The sequence below is a fragment of the Pundamilia nyererei genome, unplaced genomic scaffold (assembly GCF_000239375.1).
Source record: "Pundamilia nyererei isolate P.nyererei 1_Seehausen unplaced genomic scaffold, PunNye1.0 scaffold00123, whole genome shotgun sequence".
Taxonomy (NCBI): domain Eukaryota; kingdom Metazoa; phylum Chordata; class Actinopteri; order Cichliformes; family Cichlidae; genus Pundamilia; species Pundamilia nyererei.
The window spans coordinates 197,582-215,244 of record NW_005187524.1 but is presented as its reverse complement, the minus strand read 5'-3'; the positions used below and the strand labels follow the sequence as shown (position 1 = coordinate 215,244).

The window sequence follows — 17,663 nt, the reverse complement described above, 5'->3', positions numbered from 1 at the left end:
CACACACACACACACACACACACACACACACACACACACACACACACACACACACACACACGTGTCACATGGCCACAAGGTGAACTGCTATTTTAATCCTTGTAATAAGATACCTTTTGAAAGCACTCTGTTAAATGGCTCATTAGAGGATAGGTCACGCACTTCTTCCAGGTTTTTCTATATACCGTATCATGTGTTCAGTAATTTTATCTTAACCTAAGAGTTTTTTCATCTATACATGCAGACTTTAGAAGCTCCAGCACATTTACTTCCCTTAAAGCATTGTGTTGCTTGAATCCGGCCCTTAATGAGACATATATGTAGTCCTAAGCGTGCGGGAGAGGCACCATTTCCAGGCTGTCAGGGACGATGATGACCGCAGCATCTTTCTCTCAGGATGCCTGTGCTGTCACAGGCCCTAATCCCGGAGCTGCAGGGATGACAGGTGACTGGTGCCAGAGCCCCCTGGTCTGTGACTAGAAACTCCTGGAGAATTTGACGCACACCCCCTTCTCTTGTCTCCCATTGATTCTGCCACTTCCCATTATTGTCAATCAGGGCAGCATCATCTCCATCGGGGGAGAGGTGCAAGTAGGCGATTGCCAGGGCAGTGGGGTGCGAAGAGGAGCGTGCAGCACGCCTGCAAGCTACTACGCCAGTGCAAGAGGGGTGGGGGATGCTTCTCAAGGGGCTGCCCGGGCAGTATGCCACGACTAAAACGGAGACCTTTTGCTCTACAGCACACAGTGCACACAATCGAGAAGCACAGAAGGGTGAAACCTCTGGAGCAGTTTAGCGTCGAGAAAAGGAGCAGCTGAGGCTCTGGCTGAAACGTTTCACAGGGCTGTCAGTGGGGAAAGCAATGCTTCTCTCTCAGATGTGACTGCCTTGTTAGAAAAATGACATAAAAACAATGACAGCAGTAATGGAAGAGAGGTGAAGCATTGTTTCCAGAGGGGTTCAAACGGGTTTTGGAAGGTAGCTGCTTTGTCAGTAAGCTTCCGGTGTGCCACCCCCACCCCCTCGTGGCTCCTGACCCTTAATAGGCCTCTATTGCCACGATGTGGAGGTGTTCTGGTCAGGTAAGGCAACCACGCCACCGCTATAACCCCTGAAGATTGATGGGAGTGGCGCCCTCCCTCCCTGCACTGTAAAAGATTATCCGCTCACCCGCTGGAAACAAAGCTGTGATGGAAATTCGTCTCGCATCATCAGCAACAAAATATCTACACGGCCAAGCGGGAGTCTCTCATTTTTCATGGGCTATATATTAAATAAAAAAAGAGCATTAAAGAAAAAGGGAGGGAGGCGGTCTGAGTGATAGCACTAGTTAGTGTTTTTTTTTTTTCGGTGGGCCACTTGAATCAAGGAGATTATAAGGTTTTTATTGGCTGTCAGGAAACACAACTTTCTGCGTACTTCACCCGTTGAAGCTCATAACGCTCTGATTAGAATGCCAGCCGAAATGAAAAGGGATGGTGCCGGTGTAAAAAACGTCCGGGGAGCAGCAGGACAAGCGCAGATGCCTTGGAATCTGCTCTCCCTCAAATACACGAGGGAATACAAGAGGACCAACACATGCACCAATAAAGCAGCGAGCGAACAGGCAGCACACGAGCTTCAGACAGAATTTATACTCCCAGTCTCACGGTCAGATCTGGTGTCAGAGACTGAGCTGTGCCCATTCTGAAGCGGATACATGAGACACATCAGGCAGAGTGTTATCTCTCGCTAAGTGAATATTGCATTCAGCTGATATGTGATATTTGAATTTCCCATTAGAGGAGGGGGATATGTGTCGAAGTGAAAAAGCTCAGTGATGTTTGCTCATTTCACTGAATGCAGTGAATGAAACCTTGCTTCACAGTTGCAGTGTGTCACAGTGATAAGGATGAAGTGATGGAGGTGGTCGGCGGGGGGGACTAGCAGGAAAACTGACTGCTGTTACTCAAAGGGTCACCTACACAGAAGCCTTCAGTTGGAAGACTAACAATCATTTACTTAAAAACTCAACCAGCTCAACCTGATCACTGTAATCTTCTCTAGTGGTTCAGAAGTGTTTTTAAAAGGCGTAACCGATACTTCACGAGTAAGGCGGCAGATTGAAATCATTCATTATATCAACTTGAGAGACTCCAGGTGTGTCAGTTCGCTCAAACTGAGCTTTCAATTTCCTGTAGTCGGGAGAAAGTAAGAGAGGGTAACATCAAACTCCAAAACATGACAGAGCTGGCTCCTTCTGACGGGAGGGAAGCCATTGATTTTTCCTCCATTTCACCATCAATCTGCTGGAGAAGAGGTGGCTATGGGTGTTCAGACACTTGATGATGTGATTTGTAACTATGGACCACCAGTGAGCAGAGAGAATTGCTTCGACTCTCAACACGTGGCATTCAGCTGGAAGATTAACAGTGGGGGATCTACCGATAATCTCCAGCGGCTGAGGGAGTATTTTCTCTGTCAGCCACACTGAAGCTACACTAACATTTGTATTCAACAAAGCCATTGACAAATCTTGGAGGGACTGTCACTCTGCAATGACAAGTATTCCAGAGCAGCCATTAAAGATTACTTTCATAACCAACTAAGCAGTTCATTATTTGACTGTATCACGTTATAGAGTATAAGCTGTGAGGTCCTAAATCTCACAGCAAAAATATGTCAAATTTTGAATCCTACAGCAAAAGGAAAGGCTTCTTATCTCTTCAGAGGCTAGCGCTAGCCACGCTAGCCACATGATTCTGCACACTGTTTATTTTAAAACCTCATATCAAACTATTTCGATTCAATTCTATTTTACTTATTTTACTTACCAAATCACAACAACAACAGTCGCCTTATATTATAAGGTGGACCCTACAATAATACATACAGAGGCCTTTTGCTGGTTGTTTCCATCTTGCAGATTTTCTACATCAGTCGGTAAATATTTGCATATCAAGCAACCTTCATCTCAAATCTCAGGCCACAATTTTCACAAAAAAATCCCACAAAAAATGTTGATCACCAAGACGAATTTATTGCACACAAATTCAGTATTCAAAATGGATTTGATACTGACATGGAAGAATAAATATATCACATATATCACTTATGGCATAAAGGCAAGATGTCCTTAAAAATCCCACTATCACTTGAAAAATACACAAATTACATTAGTGGAATTACACCTTCCTAAAACATCCATCATCCTGATTAGTCTATGATGTTGTTATGCAAAGTTTCCTCCATTGCAGAGTGTTCCCAGCTGTTCCCAGAATGTACTTTAACACAGACACAGAGCTGCACTTCAGATTTGATTGAACTTTACTATTGTAATGTCTCTCTAAGATCTAGCGACATGGTGCAGGCTTTCTAAGGGTGGAGTAATCCTCTTCAGATCATTTGCAAAGCAATTAGGCATGCCCCCACTGCTATTAAACATAAAGATAACAGCCTATGAGATAAGATGCTATTTTCACTACGTATCAAATGTGGATAGCTGCCTTGGGCCCCTGATATCAGCTAGATATATTTAAATCCCTGTAAATGAAATTAAAAATGTGATAGTAAAAAAAAAAAAAAATTAGAGAGACATATCTAGTGTACTATCTATCAAGAAATTGCATTTATGAATTAAATGTTCTTGCACCTAAATCCTTAATTAATGGAGCTATAATTATCACATCATAAGTACTACACATTTTATGCAGAGCAAATTTAAACGCATGGCTTCATGGATAATATCAACTCTGACATTCTACTAAACAAGGTAAATATCTTAATACTTTTTAGCTGCCAAGGGAACATACTGTTATGGTCAAATACGTCGATCGCAGGACCACGCAAGGCCGGATTACGTCGCTAAAAGGGCGACCGGATCCAAAAGGATCGCTTTTGAAATCCAGAGTGAGCTGAACTACGTTGATTCGCAACATGCATTTGTCAGCAGGAACCAGAGGGCCTCTTTTGCATGTCTTTCTATCATCGGTGCACACAGCAAGAAGTAATGCTACCGACAAGCAAGGTGCGGAGGGGGGGGGGGAGAGAAAAAAAAGCAAATTCCCTGTTGACCTGTGACCCTCGACTCAAAGGGGCTGCCATGCATGCATACAGAGGAGGTTCAAACAGAGTTTATGACTGCATTATCTCTCCTCTTCCTCATCACCTCTCCACCCATCAGTGGACACTAGAAGCCACCACGCCGAAGCAGACAGACCAGGCATCACTCATTCATTCGCCTCCTAGGTGCCTTTGTCAGGTGATTGCTGGCGGAAAAAGGAAAACAGATCAATACATCTCCCATGGGTCTGACAGGTAATCTTTACCTGGGATGAAATATGAGTGGTACTAGCCTGCTGGATTCCTTAACTGTAACAGGACAATTGACTGGCTGCACGGATGCCATTCCACCATTTCCTAGCCATTGGAAATTCATTTCGTGGCATAAGGTCTGGCTGAGATGTCATTATAGTGACTGTTAATTGCCGTGGTGGCAGGTAAGGTGTTCCTCCCTCCTACTAATGGAACTGTATCGGACCTGATGCATCTTCCTCCCCTGTCAGAGCCCTGGCACCAAAACACATACTGTTGGATAAAACAACAGTGCAAAGCTCTCCTTAAAACACTGCACGGTCAATACCTGTCAACAAGCTGAGGGGAAGAACACATCACGTTATTGTTTTTTTGGTCTAATTATTCTTATTCCTATTAATCAGACGTATGCCGTAAGCACTCCCACCTGGCCTGGTTACAACTGGCAGACTGAAGCTGCAGAAGGAAAAGCAGCAGCAGTAGACGGGGAAAGGGGTGGGCTGGTCTCTGCACTTTGACTGATTTCTGTGGCAGGATGTCTTGTGTGAGGCATCCATTTAGACTAGTGTGCACACACAGCATTTATAAATGTCATCCCCCTCCAACATGATCACATAAAGCCTTCTCAGATGGATTATTGCAGACATATAACTCATGTTAATTGGCAAATCTCATTCTATTAAATGCGATTCTTCCCTTAAATAAGGCTTTAAAGTGCCGGAAAAAGACGCGTTATGAAGCTGATGATTATGCACTTCACTTTACTAAGAAGATATCTTGTAATGAGTAGAGAAAGTGCATACCTGGTAACTTCTTTAGATTCATTAAACTTTCCTTTAAAAAAACATTCAAAATAATATTTCAATTCAGGTGAGAATTTCCATGTAAAATGCATTTTTAACACTATTAAATGGAGTCAGGCTGTATCTTTATGGTTTGTCATGTATCTCACAACATGCACAGTATTTTCTTTTTCTGAAAAATAAACTGGTTGTTTACCATCTTGGCTAGTATGAATATTTTTGATCTCTCTGTGTGCTGCGATTGATCTTTTAATGCATCTGATGCTGCGGGAGGTGGGGGAATGCATATCCTAAGGGGAGGTGAAAATACAGCGCGCACGGATGTCCACTCCCGCCTCCTAGAGCTTCTCCACTTCTCTCCGTTCGCCTCTGTGCTCCTTCTAAACAGCTCCAAAAGCAGCCCATCCAGCACAGCTGAAAAACAGGCTGTTCAAACAGATCTGCAGCTGGCCTTGAACTTTAAATACATTTGGGCAAAATTTGAATATAGAAGGTAACCTGGAGAGAACAGAGGCGGCCCTCCGAGGACCGCTACTACACTCCCTCTGTGTTGTGCTAATGAGCACCTTTGTACCAACTGTAGCTTTTCAAATCCATGCTAATAGGAGGCCTGTACTTTGTGCGGCTCGCTACCGGTGGTCGCCTCTGTGAACCCTGTAGCAGCATGTGGTAGCTAAACATTGTGATGCTCGTCTGTCTCGGACAGCCACACTAGAATAGAGCGGGCTGCCCCCCTCCCTTAGCCCACCCATCCTCACCTGACCATCCTTCCCAGGGTTCCTGCTGACAAATGCCGTGCAACTAGAGTGGACATAATTGTTGGATTGTGCGGTAGCAGGTGGCCTGGAAACTCTGTTTGGAAACAGGAGGAGCTGCCGAGTCTAGAGTGAAACGAGGAGCCTCTTGAAGCTGCCTTCTTCCTTGAAGAGATGGCAGAGGGCTTAACAAGGCTTGATTGCATTAACATTTGTCATGCTTAATATACTACCTGGAAGGACTGGATCTAGCAGTAACATGCTGATTTGAAGACTAATGATTTGCTTTGTATTTTTTTACTTCTTTGTTATAAAGTTTGTGCAGCAATAGGAGTTCAAGCCTTTTTCATTCCTTGGCACAATAGCTTCTTTTTGTCACTTTCCTCCAGACGTCAGATGGTACTTCTCGAGTCCCATTCAGTCCTACTGGAGCAAAGATAAACTCTCAGGCTGAGCACAAGTGGAGGATTGTGAAGCAGGTACGCTTGGTCCCACAGCTTCGAGGGCTGAGGTGTTACCGGGCCCTTGTGCCTCTTCTCTCTGGTGATCCAGGTAAAAAGGGTTGTAAGCTGCAGAGGAGGAGAGAAAAAAGAAAAGAAAAGCACATATTATATTCTGGACATGTAACCAAACACTGAGAGCAAACAAAAAGATAAATAAATCACATTGCCCTTCACTGTTTCAAGCCTCTCAAAAATGATTAAATTTAGTACATGACTCACAGATCGCTCCCTGGTTTAGGTAGATGGAAATAAAACTTTGAAGCAATCCTCTTCTAATAGGTTAAATATTAATTTTGGGTCACGTGAGGCAAACCCGCTTCACCCCCATATGACTGTAGACGTTATTAAAAAACGAAACCTATCTGTGCTTCTCTTATGGTGGTTTGATTGTGTTTCTGAACTCTTAATTCATCACACTTCACATCTCGCTGATGACCTTCCTTTTTAAAGGATCCCATTTTCTCTTGATCTCGTGCACCTTAAAAGCTTTTTTCTCGCCGCGAGTGAAGAGAAATATCAGAAAGAGAGCCGGGACCAATTTTCGTGGAAAACAGAGGAACTCTAAAACAATTGCACTCGCTAACATGCCTTCCTGCTTTTCCTACTTCACTTTGATAAATAAATCTCTCCTGATCTCCGCCCACCCTCCCCACCAAAAAAAAAAAAGTTAGCGGCGGTCACACAAGACATTTGCCAGGCAGTCCCATAACATAGGACAAGGGAACTAGAAGTGACATTGTGGCTCGGGGCTGTCTCAAAGGATTAGGCATTACAGCATTCACTGGTATGTGCTTTTGCTGGTTCTCCTTATATCTGCTTGTGGCTCTTTCCAGATGACTTCTTCTCCAAACTGATCCAGCAGCCAAGATAATTGATTAATATTTCTTGAGGGAATGATGACTAACTGTTGCTGAGGTTCAACACAAACATTCGGGTTAAACATAGTCAGAGGACTTGATCAAAATTCAGGGGATTTCTTACTGGACAAATAGGAAAAAACAGCAGGAAACACTTAAGTCTGAGTATGTTAAAATGCATAAGACACACCAGATACTAACTCAAAGTCAAGGTCATGTTTAGGTTAAGGTAAATGATTAATATTTCCTGAGGGAATGATGACTGGTTGCTGCTGAGGAGTATGCACATTTGTATTTCCAATCAAATCAGCAAACATTTAAATAAATAAATATTTTTCATACGTTAATACTACTATTTTAAAACGCTTTAAAGTTGGAACATTCCTGCTGGTGGAATAATCAGTCTTCATGTTTCTCATATTCAGCCAATTACATTGAATGCAGTGGTGGAGGAAGTGCTCCGATCTTTAATATATGTGTGTTTTTATCTGGAAATCCTGAAATGTAAGTCCTGAATTCAAAGTTTTACTTCAGATTAAATGAGCTAGTCCATTAGATGGCATAAAAACTACAATATTTTTCTTCATATCAACTGATAAATTATCTTGCTTCCTTTTATAAATCACTGCTTTGGTAGGATATAGATATAGTTTTAGATATAGAACAAAAATAAATACTGTGTAAAATTGAAAAACAAAATAGAATAAAGTGTTTTGCCAATTATTTAGTCTTTAACTGAAAATGCTACAAAAACAACATAATAAATGCTTACGCTGAAAAACTTTAGGTTCGTCTTCAGTTCAAACTCACAGTATGATTGTGTATAAATATTGATATGACAGCGTCACACAGCTGCTGCAGATTTATCGACTGCACATCCATGATGCAAATGTCCCACTCCATCACATCCCAGAGGTGCACTCGATTGAGATCTGGTGACTGTTGAGGCCATTTGAGGACATGTTCAAGAAACCAGTTTGAGTTGATTTGAGGTTTTGTGACATTGTGCGTTACCCTGCAGGAAGCAAACATCAGACAATGGGTACACTGGGGTCAAGAAGGGATAGGCATGGTGAGCAGCAATACTCAGGTGGCCTGTGGCATTTAAACAATGCTCAACTGTTAATACAGGGCAGGATTGCGCCATGCTTTCATGTTGTTGTTTACACTAAATTCTGACCCTATCAGCTGAATGCTGCAGCAGAAATGGAGACTCATCAGATCAGGAAATGTTTTTCCAATCTCCTATTGTCCACTTTTGGTGAGCCTGTGCAAACTGTTGCCTCGGTTTCCTGTTTTTAGCTGACAGGAGTAGCGCCCAGTGTAGCTTCAAGGTCCAGCGTTGTGCATTCAGAGATGCTTTTCTGCTACCTTGGTTGAACCAAGTGATTATTTGAGTTACTGGCACCTTCCTATTAGCTCAAACCAGTCTGCCATCGAGGAGGCATTTTCCCCCACTGACCTGGATATTTTCTCGTTTTTAACAATTCTCTGTGAACCATAGAGATGGATATGTGGGAACAAATATTTCTGAAATAGTCAAACCAGCCTGACTCATGTCAAAAACCATACCAAATTCAACGTCACTGAAATCACCTTTTTTCCCTATTCTGATGCTCGGTTTAAAGTTAACCAGGTCATCTCGATCACATTTTAATCCCTAAATGCACTGAGTTGCTGCCATGTGATTGGCTGATTTGCATTTAAAATCATATTAACAACTATACCTATTAAAGTACTCAGTGAGAATACACAGGTTTAACACTATCTAAATCAACATGTTTACTAAGCCCTGCTTATTTCTACCAAAAAAATGCCAAATCCCATTTTGAATGTATTAACTCAACAGTAAAGAGCGCATGGTAAACTTTGCAGCCCAGAGCTGTCACCACTGACAGCATTTAGTGCATTTAGTGCACGATGGAGGTCCAAAACATGCTGACAACATGTCGTCTTTGTAGCAACTATACTTTTCATATAATAATATAAAAATAGCATCCAACCATAGCATCTTAGTGTATTAATGTGATTACAAGGTAATCTAAAAATGATGAATAAAAGATTACCACCTGCACTCAACTGGTTTTACATCAAGGTCAATAAAGACATTACAATGCAAAGGTTTTCAGTCAATGGGAGAATTACAGTACATACATTTATTGTGGACGATAATGGGAAGTTGAATGGAACCATCTTAATAAGCTCTCATGTGATGCTCTCTAAAAACAATCATTGCAGGCCTTCCTGGAGCACTCCCCTTCCCCCCCTTTATTAATCAGCTAATTACACATTGACAGTAATGGGCCTGCTGATTCCCACACTTAAATGAACAGGGCTGAATAGCTCTTTAATGATTAGCCTTTGTGTTTCTCTCTCTCTTCCGTGTACTAACACACACACACACACACTCTGCTCTTTTTGCAAAAAAAAAAAAAAAGGGACGTTCAAATCAGACCTCCTGGTGAGAAGGGTTGCACACAAACAAGAAGCACCTGACAGTCTAGCCGGGTAAATCTACCTCCAGAAGAATGACAGAATACAAAAAAAGAAAAACAATCAGAGAGGTTACAGCCGCAGCAGGTTTGTGGTTATAGCACATCAACTCATGTGGGTTTCAGTGTTAAGCTGGGCCTCCAGCAACAGTTGAAAAAAAGAAAAAAAGCACGCCATGAAAGTTTGGTAGAGCCGTGCAGGCAGGTGCAGGTGGAGACGGAGGGGGGGTTGAAGGACAAGAGCAGGGTGTGGAGTGGAGCCGGAGAGGGCGAAATAGTGCGGTGGGCTGCATTTCTGTCAGCAGAAGTGATGGCTGAGCGGTAGCGTTATTTGTCTTGTGCTGCCATACGGCCCTCGCACCAGCCTGGGCATTAATGAGAGGGGGCCGGACCGGGCAGGAACACGGCGGGCCTCCAATGCAGGTGATCTGTCACGCAGCCGTCTCGCTCAGGCAAGGAGACACATGAAGACAGAGGGGGAGAGGAGAGGCAGCAAAGCTGACCGTGGGGCAGGCCTCCACATGGACACCCACATGTGGTACTTACCAACATATAAAGATAACAAGCGGTCTGACAAGGTTAAGCGCAAACTGACTTCAACCGCACTTATTTAGACAAAATCTTCCTGACGTCTAACACACTACAGAAATTAAGGCTTTTTTTTTAAACTAGCATCGACTTTATAGAGATAAAGATGAAGGGCATTGTGCGAGACAGCAGGGGAGGAGTAAAATTGCAATAATTAATTAGTCTGTGTGTCAGGCCAGCCAAGGATATTAAATTCCATCAAGATCTTTACACTTCTTGATTCATCTCTTGACTCACAAATAATCCCCCAATTGTGTAGCGTGTACATGCTCTTCATACTAATTCACCATCAATGAGCGCCATGTGCTAAAATGCACAATTCGCTAATAAAAGCCAATGCAATTATTAATACATTTATAATTGCAAACTTTGATTTTGCATTTTTGTAATCACTTTTTTAAAAATACTTTTCAAATCCTATAGAGCAGAAAGAAGGTTTTCTTTATTCCAAATCTAGTAGGCGCTCGGTTGGATTTCTGGGTGGATGGAGGTGGTGAGAAAAGTAGAAAATGGTCAATTTAAGGCTGAGAAATCGAGTGGTCATCTAATCCAAACAGATACCTGGCTTGATAAGTTGTTGTCTTTTTTTTTTCCACAACAGGCTTCAAGCACTGCCGTGAAGGTGCTAAAAGGTTAAAGAAAGAAGACAAAGCAACAGCTGGGTACCACCTCAGTGATTCCCTATAGAGTCCTGGAGGATACCTTCAGTCGCAGACTATTTTCACTCCTGATTACAGAGTTTCAAATCAGCCACTAACACATACAGCAATCCACTTCCTCTGGCTAACTCGAAGACTCAGCTGTCGTGTTCACTAAACGCAACACGGCGAGCCGTGCTGCGCTTTTTACTGAATGCAGTAAACAATCTTTCCATGCAAACAAGATGTTTACCAGACAGCGCTTCTGCTCGATAAATCACCGAATCTATACGCGCTCGTGTCACAACGGCAGCAAACCAAAAATTTTTACACAGAGCGTGTGAAAGCTTGTCAGGGTGAATGTGCATCTCCTGGTGGGAGGTGAGATTACTGAGGAGAGACATGGTGCAGCAGGCTGCCAAAGTAAAGATTTATACAGAGCAGTTGCAGCTGCAGAAACTGACATTGGACGACATGGGATGCATGATAAATCATGGTGGACAGGGGGCACTAGACTCAAGAAGCAGGAAAACACTCTGAACAGGGCTGAGGGGGATGTGCATATCAGGGACTCTACTTCTGTCTTTTACATATAAGATGATAAATATATTTATTTTTTTTTAAAAAAGCTTTATGATCATTTTTACACAAAGATTACATCACAATAACATATGAAGAATGACTACAGTAGACTGTGGGCCTGTTAACCTTTGACAAACAAGGTATGCCCCTCGTTCCGCATGCTGAGTATCAGAGGGCCTTAGGGGCCACGGGTCCGTCCTTTTTTTTTTTACTTTTATGTGAAGCAGTTTAGCACTTGGGAGGTGAAGGACGGAGCCGCTGGCCCCTCCATCACTCGTTGCAATAAATGGATGCAATCTGTATCCATGTAAAGCAGTGGCTGTTTTTAAATTCCACCTCTTTTATCCAAATGAATGATGGACCCTGGTACAGTGCACTGTGGAGCAATATTAATATACATCAGAGGCCTGCACCCCTCACTAAATCAGAGAACCACCAGCATTTGTTATTTAAATGACAAACAGCAGCTGCAGGAGTGGAGCACACAGAGGGGACGCGAGAAGAAAAGGTGGACAAACCAATTCAGATTTCAATCCGGCAAAGACAAAAGGCCCCGAGCCATCAGTCTAATGAAAAAAGGCAGCTCCACTGGTCTAAGCACACACGCAACGCTGGCTGCTCGGAGTGTAAGGCAACTGTGACCAAACACAGCTCATGAGTACATAAGTAAATGCAGTCAAATATAAAAGGGGGTATAGATGTAGAGATGAGGAGAAAATTATTAGCCCCCCGCCACATTGAAATGAAAAGTTTGTCAAATGCTTTTCCTACAAGTGAGGGATTTTGGGGCAATTCTAAACATACTTTCCTTTAGAAACCATAAATAACACACAATAACAGAATTACTTCAGAAATAAAAGGCTCAGTATTATTATCCCCCTGCAAATCTGACTCCTATGCAATGATGCACTTTTTAATGCTCTCACCTTGTAAAGTCACGTTAAAGCTGAAGCATTCAGAGGTTCTCTGCAAGCTCTACAAACTCACATGACTTTAAATTTTAAAGGACTGTTTTTAATGCATGGCTGAAAATCTGCAGCAGACACTAACTGCCTGAAGTGTAGAAACCACAGACAGCACCAAATGCTGTTTCCTCCAATGAGATGTTCTGCTTTGCTTCTTCTTTGTGGGTCTCTCTGCATTCACGTCTGTTTTTAAATCTCTGAGTTCTCACCTCTTACATGGAATCTTGTCACCGCACTTTCCTTGTAGTACCAAAAGTAATTTTTGCTGGTGCAACATGTTAGTAAATCTGACCCTTGGAATAAACCTCAGATCTTTTATCTACTTAAGATGTCATAAAAAAACAGAAGGGAGCATGCCTCGTTTGGCCATGAAACGACTTGGTAATTGTACAAATAGTCTGTAAGCCTCTGAAAATGAGGGACTATGCATGAAAATAGATACCCATGGTATCAATTTCAAAATCCAGCATCATCTTGTTCTCAAGTGATTTTTAGAAAATGTTACTGTGACCTTGAAGATTCAAAATCATCCAGAGTGTTTAGTAAATGCACTTGTGGTATCAACTTGAAAATTCCAGAAATCTTGACCTCCAACCTTAAACTTGAGGCCAAGGTCACTGAGATTCAAACTGAGGTCTGACATTTTTAGGAGCTACGTCTATTGTATTTGGAGCTCCTATGTCACCTCATTCTCGAGGTATCGCATTTACAAACTTAGGTGTCCACTCCCCCGACTCGCCCGCCCAGCAGCATGATGGCTATACCCCGTCAGCCTTTTACAGCTGAGGGGTAAAAATGGCTCTAATTCCTATTAAAACGGAGTTCAACCACATATGTAACATATTGACTGTATAAAAGAAAATCTACCATGGTTTTATACAGAGGCAAAACTTACAAACTAAAGGTGTTATAGAAAGGAAAATAGTTAAAAAATCACCTATCACCATTTTGAACGCTACATTTAACTCCTGAATCATTCACTAAATTTAAACAAATCTTTTTGGAACTGGAGGAAAAGTGAGGGCATCAATTAAGTAATTAGAGTTCATTATTGAGGTGCAGTGACATCGAAGTAGCTTTACTCGCAGCATGGCTAAAAAACAAACAAAACGCAAAGGTATAAAGTTTTTGCAATTCAAACATGATACTTTTACCTCATTCTCTGAGCTGTGTCACGTGCTAAACTGGGGTGGAGAGTGTTACCTGATGAAGTGATGGACACAGCTTCGGTTTCCCTCCGCTTCCTCACGTCTCCTGTGAACAGCAGTCCTGGAGTGAAACTAGTCTGTCTGAGTGAGACACAGAGAGGGAAAAAAACAACACATTACTCACAATATTATGATGCAGCTCCGACCTAGAATAAACACATAAACATGAAGAAATTTAATAGTTTCGCAAAAGTCGATAAATGCAACCGCTGCACATTTGCAAACGCTGCAGCTTCACGTTTCACCTCAATACAACTTTGCCGTGTGTTAATTTTTCTTCATTAATGTATATTTTCACAAGAATAATGTGAGATGCTGGGGTGCGAGCGCCCGAGTCATCGCAGAGTTCACATAAACAAATTACACCTGCTCTGTGCCTCCTGTGTGTCATATGTCAGGGGCCCTGAAATAGGAAAAGCTCCCCCATGAGCTTAATAGCCCTGACTTCTGAGATGTAAAGTTAAGGTCAAGGTCTGTTCCATCACAAGGGGGTTGGCAGCAGCTGATGTGATCAGGGCAGTGCGAGTGTTTGTGTAGAGCAGAGAGAGGATGAGTGAACCCTGATAAGAGACGCTGACAGACTTAAATATTTGAGCTAATTTAGCACCATAAAGAATGATAAGCATCCTTTATGAAAATATGGATAAAAATGTAAAAATGAATTCATGGCAGCTCAACAACAAGGATGCATAAAAGATCTCTCTCTCTTTTTTAGCTGGTACAAACCAAGACTGTGGCTACCTAAAGCTCAGCCCTAACAGGCACATGCTACAATGAGGCCCCGTCAGACCAGCCTTTTAACTGCGGCGTGTTCCATGACCTCAGCACCCATAAATCACATGACGGGTGTGCAGGCGCTGGGCGTTGAGAGCTGTGTGGAGCATGCTTTGAGCGAAGTCTCTATGTTGTATAATCAATAGATATAAAAATAAATGGCCTGACCGTTATTCTCTCCCTGCTACCCCTCTCTAATAAAATCCCAGTAATGCATATTTCATTTACTTTTATACTTATTGATTACCTGTACTCCAGTTAGTAAATCACGCGCCTATCGATCCCTCAATCGTACCTCTGTCGGACAGCACATAACCAGCCATTTGCGCCCCTGATAAAGAGCTCAGGCATTGAACTCCTCACAGTAAATCTTTGCAAACTAACTTTTTAATTCTAAAATCGATCCACATTTAAACGTCGCATTATTTCACAAGGCACGCCCGCGGTATTAAAAGTAATACCCTGATGCATTTGGTCTTAATGTGTGGTGGTCCATCCCTCCATCTCTTTTCTCCTCGCGCTGAGGCCCAGACATGTTGGCCCCCTCCTCAAGCGCCCGCCCGCCCACCCCGGCGTTACAGAGAGCTAAGATGCAGAGTCACTTCAAGCCCGCCAGGGGCCCAGTGAGCCACTCAGCACAATACTAATCAAACATGAGAATACCATCAGCTGCCTCATTAACCAAGGAAAAACACTACCATTCATCTCAGAGCAGAAACCAAAGGCTTTGTATAAGCCTTTTACATGGCTCACTGCAAAACTGAGAGAAATGCTTAAAAAAAGCACAATAGTGTTATTATTTAACATCTGTTTCTTCATCAGCTTTAACAGCTTGACAGATGACGGCCTACATTTACTGAAACTGTAATGAGAAAGCAAAGATTGACTCAGAGGTAATGAGCAAAGAGAAAACAAGTACAAAGTAACAGAGATGGTCGGCAACTACTAAATTCTACCACAAGGACACTGAGGGGGGAAAAGTGTCCAAAATAGATTTTTTTCAGGTCACATGAGACACTTTTAAATGCAGTGCAGTCTCTAAGAGAGCGGGGTAAAACAGCACTGACACAGGGTCAATTGTAATTTTGGCGCCCACATCCAAAAGCAAATATATCAATTAAAAATAATAAATCAAAAGAGGAGTGAAAGGCCGCTGTTACAAAATGGCCATCTATTTTCATTAGGTTACATGGCGCTTCAGGTGTGAGCAGGATCTCAAGATTAATAGAGGCATTCAAATGAATCAGAAAGGATTAGGGTCTCCAGGGAACATAATCAATAGCTCCAAATCAATAATCAATAGGCCACTCACACCAATATACTAACTGCTGACACTGTGATCTCACAATTAAAAAGAAAACTGGGATAGGGATGGCATAAGACTATGATTTATCTCACAGCACAAGTGTCATTTAGGAATAAATAAGTCAATAGATAAAAGCTGCTGCCGCCTGGCTCAGGTGGGAGATGGTTGTGCATTTTAACGCGGCTCAGAGCATTACAGCCAAAATCCCACAAAGCATTGCGCCCATTCACGCGCAGATGCGAGGATAAATGGCATGCAACCTTACGCAGCCTTTATCACTTAATATCAAATGTGTGATTGCTGCTGTCAGCTTGCGTACAACAAAAATCACAATATCATCCCAACAATACAGCACAAGATTAAATGCTCAAACTCTGGCCACGGAGAATTCACTTTCTCTCAAGGGTGTCTAAACAAAGAAAAGTCACGCGTGCGGTGTGGGGGCTGGAAACTTATAACACAGGTGAGAGTTACAAAACAAATTATGCGAATCTCAAACTGACGGTTTGTCTAAAGTTTGTCGAGAACGGCCACGAGCGACGGCTCTCGTTGTCATGCCGAACAACATTTCTAACTGTTTGTATGCAAGAGCATTGTGGAGAAAGTCTAAAGTACCCAAATGGGTGCAATGTGTGCAAAGCTGGGTCATCGGGACAAAGCTGCCATCTCGCTGGAGAGCGGAATTGAGCAGCTTGGGGAGATGGATTCAGCTCGTGCCGTCCAATGGGACACATCAGAAGCCCCTCTCGTCAATCCCCCTCTCCCTCATTCATTTGGGAGTATGATTTATACTTTTTGAAGTGAAGGGTCTTGAATCCCACTATAAAGGAATTAAGAGGTCTCCCCTGAGTCTGTCATTCAAATGAGAGCATGGCAGGGATATGAGGGCTTTTTAATAGAGAGAAATTAGTATTCACAATGCCTTAAACTAGAATCTGAAGGAACCTTTCAGGTGGAGAAGAAAGGGCCAGTTTAGAAAGAAAGCCTTAAGAAGTCGGGGGCTTTTCATAGCAGCCGTGTTTTTGCCCCTCATCAAGGAGCCACGGAGCGCTCTGTGAAATAACCCAAGAGAGCGGGAGGAAAGGAGTGCGTGTGAAACAAAATTAAGAATGCGCCATAAATAGGCAGAGTGAAAACAATACAATGAGGAGTCCCACAGTCTCGAAGCCAAGAGGGCTGCTCGGCTTCTCAGTAGTCCCCCATGCAGATCCAACAGTTTCTGGGATGACTGGGAGCGATGTGATGCTTTGACAAACAGCTCCTGGATAAACCTTTTTAAATGTTTCCGTGCAGTCCCAGAAATGCCAGCATATTAATCTGCATTACAACTATGTCAACACGTAGCATTTCTCCATTTGCAAACGCTGACCTTGAAAACGATTTAAAGTGACGCAGAGCACCACCTGCATGTTATTGTAAGTTTAGCTCAGACTTTAGGCCAAAACAGGCAATGTTTTGTTTGGGATTAAACTTTAACATTATTTTCTCAGCTTAATAGTTCATTACTTTCCCCTAATTTTATGAAAATCTTTTTTTTTTTTTGGTTGGGGGGCAGATTCCACATTTCTGAAGTTTACTGCATAGAACTGCACACCCCATCTATGGAAGCCCGTTTCCGCCACTAAAAAAAAAAAAAAGGATCCATAACTCAAAATTTCGAGTTATTTTCTCGATATTTCGAGTTATTTTCTCGAAATTTCGAGTTATTTTCTCGATATTTCGAGTTATTTTCTCGAAATTTCGAGTTATTTTCTCGAAATTTCGAGTTATTTTCTCGAAATTTCGACATATTAACTCAAAATTTTGAGAAAAGCAACTCGAAATTTCAAGTTAGCGCTGCCAATCAGTAATCTACGTGAATGACGTCATTTCCATGTTACCCGGAAGCTGAAGCCCTCA

The 17,663-nt window shown here is 42.4% G+C and overlaps 1 protein-coding gene across 1 annotated transcript in view; it reads right to left on the bottom strand.

Moving 5' to 3' along the window:
- Window positions 1–2,999: 2,999 nt before the first annotated feature.
- The window catches only part of LOC102213410 (G patch domain-containing protein 2-like), a 26,171-nt gene continuing 11,507 nt past the window's right edge, over window positions 3,000–17,663 (bottom strand). Inside the window, exons 9-10 of the mRNA XM_005742708.2 lie at window positions 13,680–13,765; window positions 3,000–6,420 (exon numbers count right to left, since the gene is read on the bottom strand). Of these exons, the coding sequence (XP_005742765.1) occupies window positions 6,275–6,420; window positions 13,680–13,765 (232 nt within the window). The 3' untranslated portion in view covers window positions 3,000–6,274. The remainder of the gene's footprint in view (window positions 6,421–13,679; window positions 13,766–17,663) is intronic.